This window comes from Heptranchias perlo, chromosome 21 (genome assembly GCF_035084215.1).
Source record: "Heptranchias perlo isolate sHepPer1 chromosome 21, sHepPer1.hap1, whole genome shotgun sequence".
Lineage (NCBI taxonomy): Eukaryota > Metazoa > Chordata > Chondrichthyes > Hexanchiformes > Hexanchidae > Heptranchias > Heptranchias perlo.
This window is the reverse complement of record NC_090345.1, coordinates 17,521,625-17,543,383: the sequence shown is the minus strand read 5'-3', so window position 1 is coordinate 17,543,383 and position 21,759 is coordinate 17,521,625. Positions and strand designations below refer to the sequence as shown.

At 40.0% G+C, this 21,759-nt stretch overlaps 1 protein-coding gene across 5 annotated transcripts in view; it reads left to right on the top strand.

Moving 5' to 3' along the window:
* Positions 1–21,759, top strand: part of atrnl1b (attractin-like 1b) — a 713,064-nt gene that overhangs the window by 272,254 nt on the left and 419,051 nt on the right. For all 5 annotated transcript variants that reach the window (XM_068002149.1, XM_068002150.1, XM_068002151.1 and 2 more), the window contains exon 22: positions 17,529–17,623. In XM_068002149.1, the coding sequence (XP_067858250.1) occupies positions 17,529–17,623 (95 nt within the window). The remainder of the gene's footprint in view (positions 1–17,528; positions 17,624–21,759) is intronic.

Genomic DNA, 21,759 nt, shown 5'->3' with positions numbered 1-21,759 from the left:
TACTAATTGGTCTTGGGTTTCTCAGTGAAACATTGACCTCTCCATCAAAGAAATTAAACATGTATGAAGTTGGATAAAAACATCTGTCAATTGAGTAGACATCAATGTCTGCATTTGGCGATATCAAGAACATGCATCAGTGTCAATCTTTATGCCTCTTTACAACTTGAGTTTTCATTTCTTGGCTAAAAATATCATTTTTGTTGGAATAAGCAGATGTACCAGACATAGCAATTAATTTCTGCTTGCCTTGCGTGTAACCAAGAGTTTATCTGTCAGATATTTAGTAAGCTGCGCCTCCGTTTCAGTACATAAAAGCAGGGTTTTCATTGACACAAGCTTGAAATTTGGCAAATCACTAATACTGAACTTCACTGACTTTGTGGCTGCTGTTCTTTCCCTTTTTGCATACTCTTTGATTTACTAAAGTGCCTGTCAAAAATGGGACTCTTTCCAAATGTCCAGATAAACATTTTCTTATGTCAATGAAGGTATTGGTTAGATCAGCAGATGTTGTAACTTTAGATTCTTTTATACCCGTTCTGTAAACAATGGCATTCTTTAAAATCCTGTTGTACATCATCTACAGAAGAATTCACTCATACCTCTCCATAACCTTGTCAGCCTTGGCTCAGTGGTAGCACTCTTACCTCCGCGTCAGAAGATTGTAGGTTCAGGTTCACTTCAGATACTTGAGCACATAATCTAGGCTGACACTTCAGTGCAGTACCGAGGGAGTGCTGCACTGTCAGAGGTGCCGTCTTTCAGATGAGATGTTAAACCGAGGACCAATCTGTCCCCCAAGTGGACATAAAATTCTCATGGCACTGTTCGATGAAGAGCAGAGAAGTTCTCCCCGGTGTCCTGGCCAACATTTATCTCTCAACCAACATCCTAAAACATCTGGTTGTGTGTGGGACCTTGCTGTGTGCAAATTGGCTGCTGTGTTTCCTACACTACAACGGTGACTACGCTTCAAAAAAGTACTTCATTGGCTGTAAAGTGCTTTGGGTACCCTGAGGTTGTGAAAGATGCTATGTAAATGCAAGTTCTTTCTTTCTATAGAATACTTCATTAATGGGGATCAGCAAGTTGCATGCCAGAAAAAAATAAGGCAACAAGAGACAGCTGAAAATTTGTAAGCTCTTTTGCATTCCAGAAAGCTGTCAATTCTCTAGGCCATGACAGCTAGACAGCCAAGAAATGAGAAAGGAGTTGCCTTTCTTTGAGAAGGTTGATAACATTTGCTTCCTAGTTTACATATTGTGCAGGTGCTGAAGATCTTCAATTTGAGTTTTCAAATTGGTCTCATAAAGATTATTTGCAGGACTTAGGTAGCACCTTAATGGTAGATTAATTGTACTTCATCTATTTTTGTTCATCCCTGAAGAAGAAATGTCATTTCTGTCTTTTCTGTTACATCACTGAGGAAACCATATTCACAAGTTCTCAGCCATTGACAAATGGATTTCCACCACAATGCTCAAGATTTATTGATATTGCTGAAAACTCAGACAGACATTGATCCTGTCAGCTGTTAATTCAGCCACTATAATGATCTAGATGTAGGCTCATTCTACATTCTAACAATGATATATCTCTAAAGTTTCATGATATTCAAATCTTTGATCTTTTGATCAAGATACTAGTCCACAAAAAGGCTGAAAAGTTATCCCAGTTTTTGTAACCACATAATCTCCATTTCTAAGAACATTCTATGACTCTGGATCATTGAAATTTCCCTATGATGTTTTATTTGTTCTTCTGAATTAGATGTAGTTCCCATTTTCCTGGCTGATCAGCATATATAAACTGAACAGGGGCTTGAATTGCTGTGTAATTTTGAAAACGTAGTGAGTTTGCTAAGGTTTTCCTCTCTGCTGTGATCAAACTTTGAATGTCAACTGAACCGATGAGATCATAGATGTGAAAGACTTTTACATATCATTTCCATTCTGCTGTTCTGTCATGTAGAGGAAAAACTACAAAATGCAACTGAAGATGCACACCAGATCCATCAGAATTTTAAAGAGGAAAAGATTAACATTGCATGTAGAGATCATTTTTTAGGTTGGAAAAGTAAGGTAAATGAGCATTTTACAGGATTAACAAAAACAGAGGGGAGGACAACAGGTTAGGCGTGCATTAAATATGTTGAATACTAATATGAAAATAGCTGCTAATGGGTTAAAAGCACGTGAATGGATTTTCTTCTTAACTGGAAAGAGGTGAAAACTGCTGGATGACGTACAAAGGCCATGAGAAAGACAAAAGATGAGTAAAGTATTTCCAGAATGGAAAGAATCAAAATAAAATTTGAATGGAAGAAACTGGCAGGAAAATGGGGAAGCATCTAAGGCTAAAGTTGATAAATTCACTGTTCAGAATAGAGGGCAATTGAATGCCTAGGAGGAAAATGAGATACTAGAGCCTTCTTTCCGAATGCGCACTCCAAATATGGAGCGTCACCCACCAGCAGAACATGTTGGAAAATTGCGGGCAGGTTTCCCATATATAGCCATAATTCGTTTTAATGGATGGAAAATGAATGAATAGCATTGTCCTATTCTAACGATGTACATCTAAAAGTTAATTCTGACTTCCAAAGACCTGCATATTAACATGCTAATGAAATAAAATGATGGATATTAAAAGGTGACCTCTTGGACAGACTTTAATCTGGAAATAATTCTGAATCCTTGGTCATGGAAGCGCTAGGTGGTGCACATATATATATATATATAAAACATTTTCAATAAAATGTTGAACAATGTAAAGTGTACTCCTTTGCCAGTGATTTCAGCTGATTTACAAGCTACATTTTTTTTTTGTAATTAATATGAAATACTTCTATGGAAGCACTGACAGGTGGTGGCTATTAAAATGCCTTTAGTAATGTCTGTAATAAGTTTGTATAGGATAAGCTTAATGCAAAATTGGAAAAGCCAGTTGAATAAAGAAAGTATAACCAAAACTACAGGATCTGAAGAAATTACCGTTTGGCCAGGTTGTGATAGATTTTCACAAAGGATTTGATTGAACCAACAGCCAAATTATACTGAGCAATATCCTTTTTGATCTTATCGTCAAGGTATGGAGTGCAGGCACTTATAAGCTTCAGCTACCAAATATGATACAAAATGCATCACAAACTAGTAAGGTTTATCAGAAAATGGTAATGCATAAGGAAGGAAAGCTTAATCCTGGGGTAAACCAACAAAATAGCACAAAATAATTCTAGCTCTTCATTTTTATTTGGGAAAAGCATTTCTTGGATATTCTTCCAGCTCCTCATGAAACATTTGAATGAATCATTTTGAATTAGGGATTCAGACATCTGCATGGTGAGTTCTGCATTTTAGTGTCGGCCATTTTCTTGACTCAAGTCAAAACTAGCCCGGATAATCAATTTTTTTAAAAATGTTTAAAGTCTACATTGAACATACTGGTCATGCTAATCAACTAATCCAAGAGTTGTCTTTGCCATCAAGGCTTACTAGTGACAAATCCTTGAATTGCCCAGAGCTGTATCTCTCTGCAAGATCTGTCCAGAGTGACATTGCAGCTATTCTCATAATCGGAGGGGCAGAGCACACTTGAAAAGAATTAAGCCACCTCAGAGGGGAATAATGTTACTAAAGTGATCCACAGACATTGACTTTAATGAGTTCTTTGTTTTCTATATACATCTGGTTGTTTCAGATTTCTCTTTGCATCCAATGATAAACGTTTGGGCTCCTCAAAGGCTCAATTGGTAGAACCATTTCATTCTGCAGTCAAATAGAACAAATTTAGTTCCTGGTTGTTATGTGCTGCCATCAGCTATGGTAGTGCTGGACGCCTCAACATCTCCTGGCTCCTGATCACTATCCAGAAGCCTGGTGTTGGAAGTGGATAGATTCAGGCATTGGGTAAGAACAGGGTCTGGCTTGGCTGTGCTGGTCTTCATGGTAAATTAGCCTGCCAGTGCTCACTGTAAACAATAGTATGGGTACTAGGTTGATGTGCCAGAGGGAAACCACAGCAACGTTTGTCCTCTTCAAGACAAAAGATTAGAGGAGAAAATTGTAAGAATTACTGTAGAAAAAAAACATATAAATTATTGAAAGAAAACTGTACTTTTGAGATGGCACTGCCTCCTTGCTGCTCATGATTGCTTAACATTCTACTTGAATATTTCATATTTATCCCGCCTCATTCTTTTATATCTTATGAGCCTCTCAATCAGACAGATGTATTTCTTGGATCACACTGATGTCACACTCCATTTTGCTAAACCTCTTGCTACTTTTATACTTTTATTGGGCTCTTAACCTTTCAAGATATTGATTCCAATTCCAGCAGCAAAAATAATCCATGGGTGTTCAAAGCACAAAATATAGTTTCTTATTTCCAGACGTTTTGGATGTTTTCCTATCGCAGAGGCTATTTTAGAGAATGTCCACTACCTCAAAAGTTAAAATATTTCTACTCCTAGCAAAATCTAGTGTTAATTTCCAAAATACTTTTGAAAAGATTAAAGAAGATATAATTGAAAAATATTACATTGGTTTTTATCCCCCTCTCTTCTGTCCCTCCTCCTTCTTCCACTCTTCCTCTTCTCAATGGCTACTGCTCCCTTCTCTATCATTCCCATACTCTCCTACCTCCTCTTCCCCTTTACCCTACCCCCTCTTCTCTTTTCTTCTGCCCGCTGTTTCCCTACCTCCTCTTCCCCTTTTCCCTACCGCTCTTCCCTTTTTTTTCCCCCTCTTCCCCTCCTTTTCCCTCTGCCCGTCCTGCCTCTTCCCCTTGCCAACCCCGCCCATCCCGGTCTCCTTCCTCTTACTTTGCTTCGCTCTCTACTATACCACACCATATTTTCCTCATCTTCACACATCCTCTCCCCTCCCCCTATTTGTTTTCACCCCCTAAGCTTTGTCCTTCCCTTTCGCTCACTGCCTCTCCTCTCCGCATGTCCTCCTCTCTACAATTCTTTTCTCCCCCTTCCTCTTCCTCCCTTTCCCCCCCTTCGACTTCCACTTTCCCCATCCCACACCCCTTCCCATCCCTTATCTTCCATCTCCCCTTCTCACCTCCCACTTGCTCTCCAGTATTCCCTTACCTATCTCCTTTCTGTCTGTCTGTCTTTCTCTCCGTTTCCTTCCTCTCTTCCGTCTCTTTCTCTCTCTACCTCTCTCCTCTTCCCCTATACTCCTCCTTTTCTCCCCTTCCTTTCTCCCCCATTTTCTCGCCCCCACTCCCCTTTTGTCTCTCCTCTCCGCCCCCACTCCCCGTTTGTCTCTCCTCTCCGCCCCCACTCCCCGTTTGTCTCTCCTCTCCGTCCCCACTCCCCGTTTGTCTCTCCTCTCCGCCCCCACTCCCCGCTTGTCTCTCCTCTCCGCCCCCACTCCCCGCTTGTCTCTCCTCTCCGCCCCCACTCCCCGCTTGTCTCTCCTCTCCGCCCCCACTCCCCGCTTGTCTCTCCTCTCCGCCCCCACTCCCCGCTTGTCTCTCCTCTCCGCCCCCACTCCCCGCTTGTCTCTCCTCTCCGCCCCCACTCCCCGCTTGTCTCTCCTCTCCGCCCCCACTCCCCGCTTGTCTCTCCTCTCCGCCCCCACTCCCCGCTTGTCTCTCCTCTCCGCCCCCACTCCCCGCTTGTCTCTCCTCTCCGCCCCCACTCCCCGCTTGTCTCTCCTCTCCGCCCCCACTCCCCGCTTGTCTCTCCTCTCCGCCCCCACTCCCCGCTTGTCTCTCCTCTCCGCCCCCACTCCCCGCTTGTCTCTCCTCTCCGCCCCCACTCCCCGCTTGTCTCTCCTCTCCGCCCCCACTCCCCGCTTGTCTCTCCTCTCCGCCCCCACTCCCCGCTTGTCTCTCCTCTCCGCCCCCACTCCCCGCTTGTCTCTCCTCTCCGCCCCCACTCCCCGCTTGTCTCTCCTCTCCGCCCCCACTCCCCGCTTGTCTCTCCTCTCCGCCCCCACTCCCCGCTTGTCTCTCCTCTCCGCCCCCACTCCCCGCTTGTCTCGCCCAAGCTTACAATCTTAGTAATCATGTCTTCCAATTTCTAAATAGCCGTGTATTTCCTTCACAGCTTAAAATTTGTATTTTATTAAAGTTAAAGTAAGGCTAAGGGCCAAAGCTGAAAAGAATAAAAGAGATAAGCTAAATCAGGATTAGGAGATACCAAACTTGGGTTTTAAAAGCCTGAACATTGCAAGAAAAAGGAAAGACCGAGGAAGGCAAGAAATTCCATAGTTTGGACATTCTGTGAATAAATTAGTCTGACTAGGTGACTGCACAATTTTTTTAACATTTCAACATAATAAGGATATATTAAGGAGGAAGAGCATACAGCTTTGAAAAAACTAGAGGAAAATTCAGAGGAGAACTGGCAATAGAAATATTGATAAAATAGAAAAAGACGGGAAAGGTTTCTTATAGCCTGTGCAAGAATGTGACATTGTAAAGTGGTTCTCCAAATTTGATTAACTTGGTCTTCCTACAAAGTTAAAGCCGTTGAAGGGAAAAGAGGTGTTTGTTGCAAAGAGGAAATCAAACGTGTTGCGAAAGCTTTAGCAATAGAGATGTACAAGTTCCATTTGAAAGGAAAGGAGATTGTGAGGCATGAAGTATTCAGAGATGAAGAACAATTAAAGGTGAGATCAAAAATAGGGTGGTAGCTGATGGCTAAATTTGCGAGACATGAAGAAACAGTGTCTCTGAAGATTTGAAAGAAACAAGATTTTGCATTACATATTTGAAAGGCGTGGACACATTCACAATGCAGTGAATTAGCCACTGTGCCAAGGACTGAAGGATATGAGCACACCGGACTTGTGATCTGGAGAAATTTAATGAATGTAGTGGTGCCATTAGCGAGAGAGTCGATAGGATTGGATTTTGAATGGAAGAGGTCATTGATTTGAAAAAAGAATGGCATGGGTCAGAGGATAGAGCCCTGGGGAACATCTGAGTTATGCAAGGAATCAAAGGATAAGCCTCTGCCGAGAGAAATCAACTGTAACACAAATGCAGCAATTTGAGATAATCATGAACATAGCTGGTAACTTGTTCAAAGGTGCATGATGCTGACCCTGTCAGAGGCTTTGGAGATATTCAAGGCACGGATAGATGGTTTACCAAGTTGTTGTTCACCAGTGCATTTAACAATGTGTACCATGTGCAGTAAGATCATCAGTGGAATACCCATGCCACAAACCATATCGAAGATGGAGATTAGGCCAGAATTTTCAAGAAGATTGATAACTTGAGGGTTAATAACAGCCTCCTTAACTTTACAAATCATCGATATAAGGGCAATAGGGAGGTAATTAGAAAAGTAAGAGTGATTGCTTTTCTTGGAGATAGGGTTATCTCTTCCCTAGTATCTCCTCTTGAAAATATAAGATCTAATGGCTCAATCATTTAATTCCTTGAATAATTCTTGTTCTCCATTTTACCATTTCCAGTGCCCTATGATTTTCTACAGACATGATCAGAATTTGAAGCAATACCCCAATTTTGTCAATCGTATCAATTATCTTTGGATTTATACATACGCTGAAGCAATGCTACGTTCATGTTATCAAATTCTGCAAACTGACCTCCTCTTGTTATCATAATTATTATTTTTAGCAGGTACATACATGCGTTGCCTAAGATATTATGTAATGTTGCAGTGGCATCTTGAAATCTTGAAAAGTATGTCAGTATAGACTCTGTTGATTCGATTCAACTCGACTGACTTCACCACTTCAGTTCACTGTGCTACAGTGCTATTGTCATAGCCCTTGCACCCTAGATCCTAGAAAGCATTTGCTCTTGCCCTGATATCTAGGTAGAATGGCATAATGCACCCAGGATAATGAATGGAGGACAGTTTGTTAGATTATTCAAGCTACTAGGTCTATCCTGTGCTTCTGTGGGACTTTTGAAGTCTTCATAAGCAGCAGATAACACAGTGCTGAATATTGTTTTGGGCTTTTACATGTCAGATAATGTTATCAAACTGTAATAGTACAAGAGAATAGTAGTAATAACAAAACATTTTTTGCCATAGTCACTTTACTATCTTCCCATATAGTAAAAAATAAATAGATTGCAACTCTTGCGCCAACTTTTTAGTGTGGTAATTGTTGTTTGTTAACTAACTCTCTTCAGAAGTGCAAACAAACTGCCTTTGAAGGCTCCCGATCAACTTTATTGATTTGAAAAGCACAGGCTAATAAGTATCCCCCAAAACAATCACTGGAGCCAAGCAGTTGTTTAAGTACCTGCATGTTAAATTTAAAAAAAAACTCCAAGCAGATTTGAACAAATCACATAGCATGTTTGTATTTGCATTTGCATTGAGTTGCTTGGCTTCTCACTCAATCAAACTGCCTGCAGCCCAAACTGACTAGTCATCTATCGAGTTAAGCTGAGACATGTGAAGCTGGTTTTTAAACTCTTGGAGCAAACTTTTGGCCTCCGCTTCCAACCGTCATGTAAAGGCTCACCACCCATTCCTGTTGTCCTTTGTGAAATGTCTATGTTAAAGGTGCTATATAAATGTGAGTTGTTGATCCTTTGCAGTTATTGTTCATTAGTAATGGTTCCCTATTGAGGGTATGACAGGCAGTAAAACATAATTTTAACATTGCAAATGATATTGCTTAGGTAATCCACCGCTTGAGTGTCTACTGTCCAGAAATAAGTTGATGTGGAAAGTATTTTCCACTAGAAAATTGTTGTTTGCTTCTGCGTAATAGCACTTGCCAGACATCTCTTGCAGATGAAAACTGTCAAATTTCACTTTTTCCTTCTAGTTAGGAAATTGAACATAACCTAAGAATTTTGGTACCATACATAGTGGTTAATTTGATTGCACCTCATTTTGTAAAGTTATTCTCTAGATGTATTTGCAATGATAGTTTCTTGGTTAAGGGTTAATGAGGAAAGAATAGAATTACATATACTTACCTTCATCCTGCAATGTGACTGCAATGATAAGTCAGTTTATGTCCACCTTGTTACAGAACATGAAACTGTTAATCAATGGTATTTATGCATCCACATTTTTCTCAGTGTTGAAGTAGTATGTGGCTTAAGGTTAGAATAATTAAGCTGTGAACTTTTTTCATAGTACAGTGGAACTGATAAATTCAGTTTCATCAGGAAACTTGAATAACTGCAAAGTTTAAGGAGTTTATGTGAGGCATATTAGAAGTGCTATGGACATACTCCTAATTTACAATTTTTATATGACGCCTGAAAATATCTAAACGGAACTTTTTAAGAATCAGTAATTAAACCTAAGTGCATTAATATTAAACCTATGATTCATATTGAAAATAATTACTTGGTGTATAAGTTTCTTTATTGCACCTCATTCTACTTTTGATGAAGATCAACAGATAGGACTTATCAAAGAATTTTGTAATATGTACATTAAAATTCTCTACTTACAGCAGTAAAACATAATGGCTCAGAATTTGCTGGAGTGGGGCATCTTGTGGCATGCCCAGTTTTAGATTTTTTTCCCTCGCACTTCAGCTCAAATTTTTTGCGCTGCAAATTGCTGGAAGTGCGAGTTGATAAAAGTCAACAGGTTTGGGATCTTTGTGAATGACGGGGCCAACAGTCTATCTCCTTAACCAATTAAATTGAAGGATAGAGAAAGAAACAGAGGAGCGACAGAGAAAGAAATAGGGCGAATTAGAAACAAAGAGCAAAAGAGAGGGAAAGAAAGATTTAATTAAGAGAGAGAAAAAAGACACACAGGAAAAATAAGAAAAAAAGTATTCAAATTTTAAATTTAAAAACCTCTAAGAGCAATTTACTACCTGCAGGAGTGAGACTCCACTATTTCAATTGTTCCCTTTCTAAGCCTCTGAGGTTGAGTGGCATTGCATGAACATAAATCTAGTTATTAAACGGATCCTTACATTGTTAAATACCAGCCGTAACTTTCTGCAGCAAGTTTAATTTGTGTGAACAGCGCAAATGCAGCAATTTCTTGAAACTGACGGGGACGCTAACGGCAGAGCAGTGCAAATCGTCCTGGAATTTGTGATGATTCGCAACTCACTGGGTATCGCTTCCTTGCCACAAATTGCTTTTTGTTTTACATATTAATAACAGCATGTGCATTTAACTCACTGTTATTTTCCCAGCAAATTCTGGGTCAATAGTTACTACCAAGAAAAACTACTTACTCTACAGTTTTTTAAAAAAAATCTCCAGTGTCCCATTATGTGTTTTATTTAAAAATACAAATTAAAGTTCTTCAGGAAGTATCTATCTCATATCTTAAAATTAATAACAGAATACCCTGATGGCCAGTAAGAATTTTAATAGTTTGAAGAATAGTAAGATGATGATTATAAAAAGGCTCAGTAAAATCGATAGTCATAAAGTATATTGTCTCTCTTATTACTTAACCCTAGGGCCTATAAAGAGCTAAAACAGTCGTGTCAGTCAATACCCTTTATCTCAGAAGACTGGAGTTCAGATGCATTGCAAAGGAAGAGTAAAGGTCTTTTCTTGGTGATGGCTATTCAGCATAACAAGTGTATTGACTCTCTCAGCCTAATTCCTGTTGGACATAAAGCACAAAGTGAAGTGAAGTGCAGAGAGTTTCAGTTTTGGGGTTGAGATGTTTTGCTTGATAAAAAACTACTGTCATTATTGGCTATTACATTTTAGAAATCAAAACTTCATAAAGAATTACGTTTAACATCTTTCAGTTTACTTCAACCCGTCCTATGATTTTCAGTATAGTTATTTAAGCAGTAATGGTGTTGGCACCATTAGCAACATTGACTTGAAGGATTTACTGAGCCTGACCATGTCTAAAGAGCTGAATTAATGTGCACAGTTGAAGCAAACTGACTTTGGCTATGTCTGGGCTTCATAGCTTCTGTACTTCCAGCAATTTGCAGCGCAAAAATTTTTCGAGCTGAAGGGTGAGGAAAAAAATCTAACAAACGGGGCACACCACGAGATGCCCCACTCCAAATTCTGAGCCATTATGTTTTACTGCTGTAAGTAGATAATTTTAATGTATGTATCACAAAATTCTTTGATAAGTCCTATCTGTTGATCTTCTCTACATGTAGAATGAGGTGCAATAAAGAAACTCATAAACCAAGTAATTATTTTCAACATGAATCACAGGTTTAATATTGGTGCACCTAGGTTTAATTACTGATTCTTACAAAGTTCAGTTCAGTTTAGATATTTTCAGGCGTCATATAAAAATTGTAAATTAGGAATATGTTTATAGCACTTCTAATGTGCCTCACATGAACTCCTTAAAGTGCAGCACTCCCTCAGTACTACACTGGAGTGTCAGCCTGGATAATATGCTCACATCTGTGGAGTGAGACGAACCAACAACCTTCTGACTCAGAGGTGAGCATGCTACCACTGAGCCACGGCTGACACAAATCAACGGAAAGGTAGAAATAATTTTTACCTGAATCTTAATGGTTCTCTGGTCACAACAGTACTTCACTGAGTACATTTATAATATCTATTAGAGGTTGATTAACCCCATCATGGGGTGATTTTCATCTGACTACCACCTCATTCAAGGTGAAAAACAGGTTGGCCAGCAGACAACATTTAAAAAAAAAATCTCCTGGGCATTGGCTGCCTGAAGCCTGCCCGACTTGATTTTCAAGCTGGCCTCGAAATGGGTGGCCAGTGCTCTTACCCAAACCAGTATCCTATTTCAGTATTTAAATTGAAGTCCTGTGCCTGTTGTAGGACCTGAATGGCATTTCCACGTACCAATGGGCAGGGCATGCAGCGCGCATGCTCTTCCCAGTGGTGCCGAGTGGCCGAATCAATGGTACTGAAGGCTGCTCCTGAAATAGGTAAGTCTACGGTTTTTTGAGATTTTTGTGGGACCAGGAGGCGCATTAATGCATTTTTCAGTCCATTTACGCACCCCTGTGATTCTCTTTTCCCCACCCCACCCCCCCCCCCAATTCACCTTGAATTTCTGTCTTGGCTCCACAGATGAGCTAGCAGAATTCCTAACCCCTCTTTCCCCCCCCAACTAGAGAGCTGCTGGTGAGCGCTTGCAGCTCACAGATATTATGCATGAGGCCACTCACTTTTGTGATCAGGCAAGGAGTGCGATTGCTCTTCTCACCAACTCCCGATCTGTGCTCTGCATGAAAATCTTTTCTACACTATCAAACCCTGTCTTGCCCTATAGAGCCACAAGGGGTAAATCTAGAGTCTGAAATATCAGTACAGAGTTGAGAAGTAGGATGCTTTTATGATTCTATATATCTGGACCTGGAGTTTCTGCTTTGGGCGCAATTGGTGCAAATTGCACCCAAAAATTGCGCTGGCTCAAATTAGGCTGAGAATCGCCGAGTTTCCGCTAAACTGCATTAACATAATCACAAACGTTAAATCTGCCATGTATCAGTGCAATTCAGCAGCTTAACATAGTGTAATAATCTATTTTTTCAATAAAAATATTCATTGATGTATTTATTTAAGATTGGTAACCTGATGTAGTTTTATTAATACAGCTGAAAATTAGTTTATCATCAAAAATAAGCATTTTTAATAAAGGTGTCCAGTCCTCTGCGTCTGAGTAACCTAAACTAAAATGACTGGAAATGACTCAAAAAAAAACTACTGAAGCATTTACTGTTTTCATTGGGTGTAAATTGCAGCTGGTGCAAAAGTGTTTTGCACTGATCTGGCTCAATTGTGTTGAAAAAGCCCACACAATCGAGTGGAAATTCTAGGCACTGTTATTTCCCATATAAATACTGAAAGCACAACAATGCAATACGCACATCTTATAAGTGATATTGTGTTTTTAGGTTGTACATCACTACCCACTGTTATGCCCAAATATCAATGTCATTGTACATGATGCAAACCCTCTCAAAATGCCTGAGAGTGAGATAGAGGTGAGTAATTCCCTCAAGTAGCTCTAAAAGTATTCAAATTTATTTTTTATGAGACACTATTAAATCTTTTGATGAGCAAAATCCTGATTGGCACAGGATACATGTGAAAATCCCCCATGATTTGCTTTCCCGATGGCCCTGGCACCATGAATGTTCAACTTTCGATCTTTGGTCTTGGCTGCGTGAACTGATTTCAGCTGGGTCTGGGGGAAATACAGCAATTGACGTGTTCCTGGGATAAGGAGGGGAAAATAGGCCAGGATATTTGCTTCTGGCCGCTCGCATCATTCCAGTTACGGGTGCATTGAGATTGGGTGAGGGTAGGCTCAGCTTTGGCTTTGAAACCCTCGCCTCCTTGACAAAGTTGAATTGCCTGAATGATATTTGCACTGTCTAGGCAGATACAATTGGCCACGTTAATAAGATACTGGAGGGTTGCTCTGTCTGTGGAACCATGCCTAGCATGACTCACTGCCTTTGAAGGGGGTAGGGGTAGAGGCTTCAAATGATGAGATGTTCTACAGTTTTAAAATCTCTTATCTATGCATTTCTGTACCACTTAATCAAATTGAGGCAATTCCTGCACAGATGAGCAGGTTGTTTCTAATGTAGAGAAATGAGCATGTTTTGCAGAAAACAAAACATATTCTGACATTAGAAAGTACAATTTTTTTTTTTTGTTTTTGAAAATACCACAAAAGATGATTCAATGGATATTATAAAAACGTAATAGCCTAGAAATTACTGTCTGTAATATTAATGGATGAATGCGTAACGAATTCTTATGACCTTTTATTGTCTATTATTTTAGTGGAGGCATAATGGCATGTTAAAATAGCAGACAGAGGAATGTCATATGAATCCATTAAATGTTCGCCCACTAATATACCCAGATATAATTTCTAGGCTAAAATGACTTGAGTAGGTGATGCTTTTAAATCACCTTATTTTATGTTCTGTATATTTCATCAGTAAAGGCCAGGGAGAATAATATAGGATCACTTTTACTTCACAGGTGAGGTGTTTTTCACTGCAACTATTTATATCCGATTTTATTACATATTAGTTAGCAAACTCCTGGATAGTTTGGTTATACTTAATTCCTACTTGCAATTAGTTCATATTCTCATTGATATTTAGGTGTAAAATTTACCCCAAAATAAGTGTGATTTAAGCTCTGATGAGCTGATATTTTCATACGACTCAACAGGCTAATGATGGTTTCAAATACAAGTCCTAAAAGTCAGTTATAACTTGCACAAACATTTCAACTGAGAATGGTATGGACATTGGCATGTTTTAATATGTCTGTATGCATATTGTTGTCAGCCAGGTGTGAAGAAGCCATCTTTAGGATAATGTTTTGATTCCTAGGCCATTGCAGCATAAGTGAATTGAGTAATATCAATTTAAAATTGCAAGTGCTGGTCAAAATATTTTATACATCGAAATCTTGATTCAAGTTTCCCTTTTATTTGCAAACAAGTTTTATTTTGAATAATGTTTTGGATCATAGAGTCATACAGCACAGAAGGAAGCCTTTCGACCCATCGTGCCTGTGCTGGCTCGGTGAAAGAGCTATCAAATTAGTCCCACTTCCCTGGTCTTTCCCCGTAGCCCTGCAATTTTCTCCTCTTCAAGTATTTATCTAACTCCCTGTTGATGGTTATTATTGAATCTGCTTCCACCACCCTTTCAGGCAGGGCGTTCCAGATCGCCATAACTCGCTGTTAATACTTTTCATTTCGTTTGATACATTTTTGCACTGCTTTTCCTTTTGGCTTGCCTTGTCAGCTGCTCAGCACTCTCACATTCTCCTGTGCAGTGTAGGATGGTCTGGAACGTGGACTTCTCTGTGGTCGCTGTCTGTGGTGTCCCATGAGTTGGAAGATGTATTGTTTTACCTTCACCCATTACTGTACCACTTGCCACCATTTGACTTTGAAGTTTATCCAACTGATTCAAGTTTGAGAGACGGGGAGGGAAGATAAAGAGACAAATTACTTTTAAAATTAAATTGAGCAGCACTGAATTGCTTTAGTTGTTGAGGGCACATTATTAAGAGAAAACAATTTAAAGTTTAAATGTTGCAGCACTTGTCAACATGTTAGCCTACCTTTTTATTGGTGGTACGTTTTGGAATAATGAATGTTGGCACAATTTACTTAATCACAAATACAAAGTAAAGGGGTTTATTCTGCAAATGTCACAACATTAGTTGTATCATAGGATCAATATGGATTCATCACCCTGTACTTGAACATTGGAAATTGTAGATTGATCCAGGCAAATTAATTCAGCAAGGAAAAGGTGCCTAGGGTATTTGAGTTTTAAAAATCTATAACTTAAGCTTATATTTTTGTTTTCTCTTTTTAAATAAATGTTATTGATTTTTGGATGCTAATTAAAACCTAATAGTTTTAAAAAATGTTATAAATTCTACCGTGTATATGGATTGAATAATAAAGGTCTTTTAAGTTCATTAATTATTTCTTACATACTGTGTACAAGAATAGTCAAACAATGAAAACTCAAAAATGCCTACCCTTTTTGCAGCCTTTGGAACTGATCTCCATATGACTTTCCATTCCTGTGAACTATAAGAATATCCCCTTGTTTGACCACTTTCACTTCTCTTTCTTTTGCCACAACATAGGCTTGAAAAGAATGCTAGGGTCTGGTTTTGTGCTTTCTGAATGATTTCTTTATGTTGGAGAACTGTTGGTTGATTTCGTTGCCATCCATTTACCTACCCCTTTATTGCCAGTCATTTTCCTTTTTTCACTGTCATCCACTTCCCCTCACTGCCATACGTTTCCCCTGTCCCTTTTCCATCCATTGCCCCCCATCCCTATGCCATTCATTTTGCACCGTCTGCTCTGACCCAAGTCTGGAGGTTAATACACTGGCCAGGTCCTCGTCCTTCCCATACTGTGCGCCCAGTGTTAACAGCCAAGATTGTTGCCTCTGTTATACTATAGGCGGCATACAAATCCTAGCTATTAGCGTTGGGAGTGTGTTAAAAGGAGGAATGGGACCTGTCCAGTGTATGAGCCACCAGACTCTGAAAAAGGACTGGGATACAGGAGAGGACCTTGTGCTGATTTTTCTCAGCAATCAATGACCAGCTGACAGTATGAAAGTTGTGTACCCTAGAAAATTAGATGCTTCTCCTGTGCCTCTGCTGATATTACTGTATTCTGGCTGCTGAGAAGTGTGTGAAAGTGATGATGGGTGATCATTTAGTGCTTCCCATTTACACTGTGGCTGAGACCTCTGTTCCTACTCCCGATCACTCCATGGAGCCCTGATAGAAAAGTATCTTGCAGTTCATTCCTGCTACAAGTTTAGTGTTGGTGCCCAGCAGTTTGGGCTTCGAAAGGACACTAAATGTGTTTGTAGATTTGGTGTTGAGGCCCAAACTGACTATGAAGCAAAGAGCACCTTCTCTAAGGAGTCTCACTCTTTTCACAAGTGTCAGGTTGGGTCCTGAGTCTGGATTCAGGCTGCATTCACACTGTAACTACAGCATTGATGCGAAACTGCTACACACCACACTACTGTGAACGTACTGTTAAAGTGAAAGTTGTGTCTCTGTAAATACTTCCATAATTTACTGCAGGCATTGTTTTACAGAACATATCTTTCATCTGAAGGATAATGATTATTATACCTGAAGCTGGTAGAGTACCCTTTTCCATACTGTTATGTTTTATTGTAAAGATTCTTTTCAGTAAAGTAGGCTTCTAAATGTGTAAGCTTGTATTAAAAATTTATGAAGTGAGTTTTAAGATCAGCAATAAAGAACACAATTCTATTTTTTCTGCTGTTGAATTGATGAACATGTACTGCAAACAAATACCTTAAATCAGGATTTTTATAAACTTCTTTGTAACAGCCCATTTAATAATTTTAATTTGAACAAGAAGGCAAGGAGCAAAAGTTCAATAAGTTAGATCTTAAATACATCGGAATGTGTAGAGGAAACGCATTAATGTCTGACGTTTAATGATCATTAAACATTCAAAAACTGAGGAGCCTTTATGTATGAATCAGTAATTCTATGAAATGGGAGTGAAAAGGAAGTGGGTTGGTGCATTATGTTCCTGTGCTTGGATTGGGTGCTGTAGCCCACAGTATTTTTATTTGCATATAAATAGAAAATGTCAAAATTGACCAGATGATGAGGCAGAGATTTGACTGTTTAGTTTTGTGCTTACCCTGGCCAGGTACTATAAGCCATGTTTATGGCCAGTAATCATGCAGTTGTATTATTGATCTGTTGATGACAGTTGACTTTAAAGATCAGAGTTGAGCAGTGTGTGATCATTATTGTAGATGTGTTGTTTACTGGAGAATTCAATGAGTGGATGAAGGATGTACATTTTAAAATTGCCCTTTAACAACGTTACATGCGACAGAAATGTTTTTTCTTGTACTGCTATTGATTCCATTATTCTACCATGGAATGCCATGTGCCAGCAGGTGAGCTGTCGTCAGCTTCCTGTAAATGAGGAGAAAATAATTTTTATTTTCAATTGCTTTTGCAGTGCACACATGAAGAGAAAATTGCACTTTCCGTGTGTTCAATATTATTTATGGTCTACTTTTGAATCTTGTCCACAGACAGTCTTTTGATTGACTATCAGTTCACCTTCAGCCTCACCCAGGATGATGACCGCCATTATACAGCTATCAACTTTATGGCTACCCCAGAACAGGTTGGTCTTGTTTGCAGTTTGACAGTTTGTACTAATAGCTTTCCCTTTCTTTCATGCAAACTTTTTTTTAATGTTTGTTTTTTCTTTTTTCCATTTCACTTTGTGGACCTTAAGCATTTGTGTTGCTTGGTACTGACTAAATGTAATCATGAAGGGATAATCAGTTTGTCCCAAGAATTGTATACTTCCACTCTTCAGAACTTTTTCTCACTGCTTCTATGATTTCTTTTCTTATGATTTGCACATTTCCAAATTATTTAAGGAGAGCTGGTTTGACCTCTCCTCTTCCCCATCCGTTTAAGTACTGCATTGCCTTTCCATTTCCTTGTTGTAAATCAGTGGTGTCGCTCATTGTTGGAAAAAAATGGTAAGCATAAAAGTAAGTCTACAGTGGTTATCATATCTCTAAGTAGTACAGATGAGGCTGATGTGCAGTAAATTGTGTGAGGCAGGCAGAAAGAAATCTCTCCTGAAATGGGTCATTTTTAATAACCTTTCTTGAATGACATAACTGCACCCAAATATATAATGTAATTAACATTATTCCATTTACACAAAGAACACTGGATTAAGAAATAATTATGAATCTGTAATTTCTGTAATTCTATTTAAGACTAAGTACTTCAATATTTTTAGAAATTTGGTTTTGGAGTTGCTATATGGTAAAAAATGCATTCATGTTTTGAAAGTTGCAATGAACAGTCAATACTCAAGTGAATAAACATTTAATTTTGAAAGGTCCATAAAGACGAACACTCAGATCTCCAGACCAAGCAGCAACCTGCAGCGTCCCAGAAACAAATATCATGAGGATTAAATCCTGCTTTTTTATTGTGTACCCGGCTTGTGCCATTAACTTCACATAGATGTCAAAATTAGTTTAGGCCAGGTAATTATAACCATTAATGTCCCATGGGCTCACCAAAATCAAAGTTGAGGAACCTGATGATATGAAGGTTTGCTCTTCATGTGAAGTTAAGCAATTTAAGATTGAAAACTTGTTGCAAAATATAAAGGCTATTATACAAAAATCCAGGATTTCAAGCTTTGCATATGCAAGTCTAACCTTTATGTTCCTGAATATTTCAAGGAACTCATTTCACACAATTAGCATGATTATATTATGGGTCATTTATACACCTGTTTTAATGTTGATGCAAAACAATTTCTGATCTGTTTTGACCCAGAAATGGTTGGGTAACTCTGGAGTCAGATTGCCAAGAGGTATGAGATAATTTAATTGTGGTACTTTCTCACTGCCAGCATTTCACAGTGGATGTGGAATATTTTAGCAATCCTTTGCACCACCTGGAAACTTTTTAAAACTTAATTTTGAGTATTTTTATTTACAAGAGGAGACCTAATGCTTCCATTGGCCTTCTAATAAAATGTAACCGGCCAGCAAACAAAACTTTACGCATGCGTTAATTCTCTTGTCCTTGGCAGTGTGTGATGCAGTCAGTATGCATTTTTAGTCAACTTTTTGGATTTTGCATTGAGAATATTAGTCTTGTCTCTCATTGGTCTCCTGTTCTGAAGCTGAAGTGCAGAAATGCCTGCATTTACCAGACACTGACCATGCAGAATTAAAATTACTTATCGTGCTGGATCAAGGGACAGAGTCTGAAAATTTAATTAAAATGTCTATTTGCATTTTAGTTGATTTATGGAAAACTAACCCCTGACTCCCATTAAAAACTCTTGTGAATGATCAAGTTGTGAATAATAGAAGTGCAAATATTTGAGGCTCCACTATATTGAGCTATTTTCAGTGGTATTGTTTTTCAGCACAGTGGAAAAAGTATGATTTTTCACCTTCTATATTATTTGGGTTTATAATTCTTTCTCTTTCCCAAAGACACAAAACCGATAGAGTAACACAAAACTAAAAACATTTTTGTAATATTTTAGTTTTCAATATTTTATACTTATGAAAATGCAGTTATCTGCTGCTTTTCAACACTGCAGAAGCCACAAACTTGGAATGAATAGAATGTATAGGTAACTTTTTAATTTTTTTTTAAAAATGATGATCACTTGAGGGCAATTTCAATCAACAGTTATGTCTGTAATATAATGTATGTTAAAGTTTTCTCCAGTGGAAGGTGGTTTCTATGTTAAAATCATAGAATGGTTACAGCATAGAAGGAGGTCATTCGGCCCATCGAGCCTGTGCCGGCTCTCTGCAAGAGCAATCCAGCTAGTCCCAATACCCTGCCCTTTCCCTGTAGCCCTGCAAATTTATCCCTTCAAGTACTTGTCCAATTCTGTTTTGAAAGCCACAATCGAGACTGCTTCCACCGCCCCCCCCCCCCCGCCAGGCAGTGCATTCCAGATCATAATCACTCGCTGTGTAAAAAAGTTTTTCCTCATGTTGCCTTTGGTCCTTTTGCCAATCACCTTAAATCTATGTCCACTGGTTCTTGACCCTTCCGCCAATGGGAACAGTTTCTCTCTATCTACTCTGCTTAGATCCTTCATGATTTTGAATATGTCTATCAAATCTCCTCGCAACCTTCCCTGCTGTAAGGAGAACAACCCAAGTTTCTCCAGTCTATCCACGTAACTGAAGTTCGTCATCCCTGGAACCATTCTAGTAAATCTTTTCTGCATCCTCTCTAAGGCCTTCACATCCTTCCTAAAGTGCGGTGCCCAGAATTGGACACAATACTCCAGCTGAAGCCTAACCAGTGTTTTAGAAAGGTTTGCATAACTTCCTTGCTTTTGTACTCTATGGGCTCAATTTTCGGACCTCCGAGCCGGTGGGTTCGTGGCGGGTGAGGGGTTGGGGGGGGGCTCTGAAAATCGAGGATTCCCGGGGCGGGTCCGGAGCCCAACTCCAATCTGCCCACTTCCGGGTCCCCAGTGACGCACTTAGATGTGTGCGTAGCCCCCGCATGTGGGACTCCCGCTGGCAATTAAAGCCAGTGGGATGCCACTTAAACTAATTACGTAGATACTTCAGGTCGTTAGCAGACCTGATTGACACTGATATTTTAGGAGGGGTGGGATTTTCAACTCAACTGAGACTGTTTCCTGTACTGGGGGAAACGCTCCCAGTTGAAATGGACGTGTTGCAGCCACCAGCCTGTGGCAGCTGCAAAGTCCATTTGACAGGTGTCGGGGGGAGACCCTCACTCATTGCAGGAGGCCACTCTGTCACTTTGGACAAAGTTTGGCCTCCACCACCCTCCTCCTAACAACAAAATTCACCAACTTGCAACCTCAACCCCGGTGTGCAGACACATTTACCTACCTTGCGGACCCCCTCAAAGTTACATCTTCCGGATGGGGGCCGCCATAGCTGCAGTCATGACCTCCTCGGAGGACGAACAGCATCACCAGCCTTGCCGGCCAAGCCGTCCACCTCTGACATGTCGAGCTCCAGAACACAGTGCTGTGACACATCCACCTATACAGCAGGAGGGAGGGCGACCACAGAGAGAGATGCGTCGCAGAAGGCACTACCCTTGCCACAGGGTCTACAGACCGAGGCTAAGCTTCCTGGATCTCTCTGAGCAGCAGTGCGTAGAGAGGCTCAGAGTCACTCGACATGTAGTCGTGGACATCTGCAGCCTCCTTCATGCCGAGCTGCTCCCGGCTGGCTCGAGCACCATCTTCTTACCTGTCGCCGTCAAAGTCACCAATGCCCTCAACAACTTCTCCGCATCCTTCCAGGGTGCCACAGGGGACATCGCCGATGTCTCTCAGTCGTCTGCACAAAAGAGCCCTGCAAATACACCTCCACCCACTCTGCAGTGACACAATGGGTGGCATCAGTTGTGGGTCTTCATTGTGATCCTCAGGAAAGGGCGTTATTGCACAAACCAGACAAGATTTGCAAAGACGTGGCAGTAGTGGTGACAATATAATATGTAATGTGAGTTGATCAGAAATCAAATATAAGTAAAAACCATGACAAACCCTCAAACACCCTTGTGCATCCCCTTCATGCTCACGACACGTTTGCCTTATGCTTCCTGCTGAACATATGTGATGCATGCCCTGTGGCTGCAGCACAGGTAGTTGCAGGTTGAGTGAGGCTGACCGTGAAAGAGATGCATGAGAGGGTGAGTATGAGATAGAGCCTTGAGATTGTATGAGGATTGGGTTGCGTGGTAGTGGTGGGATGAGTA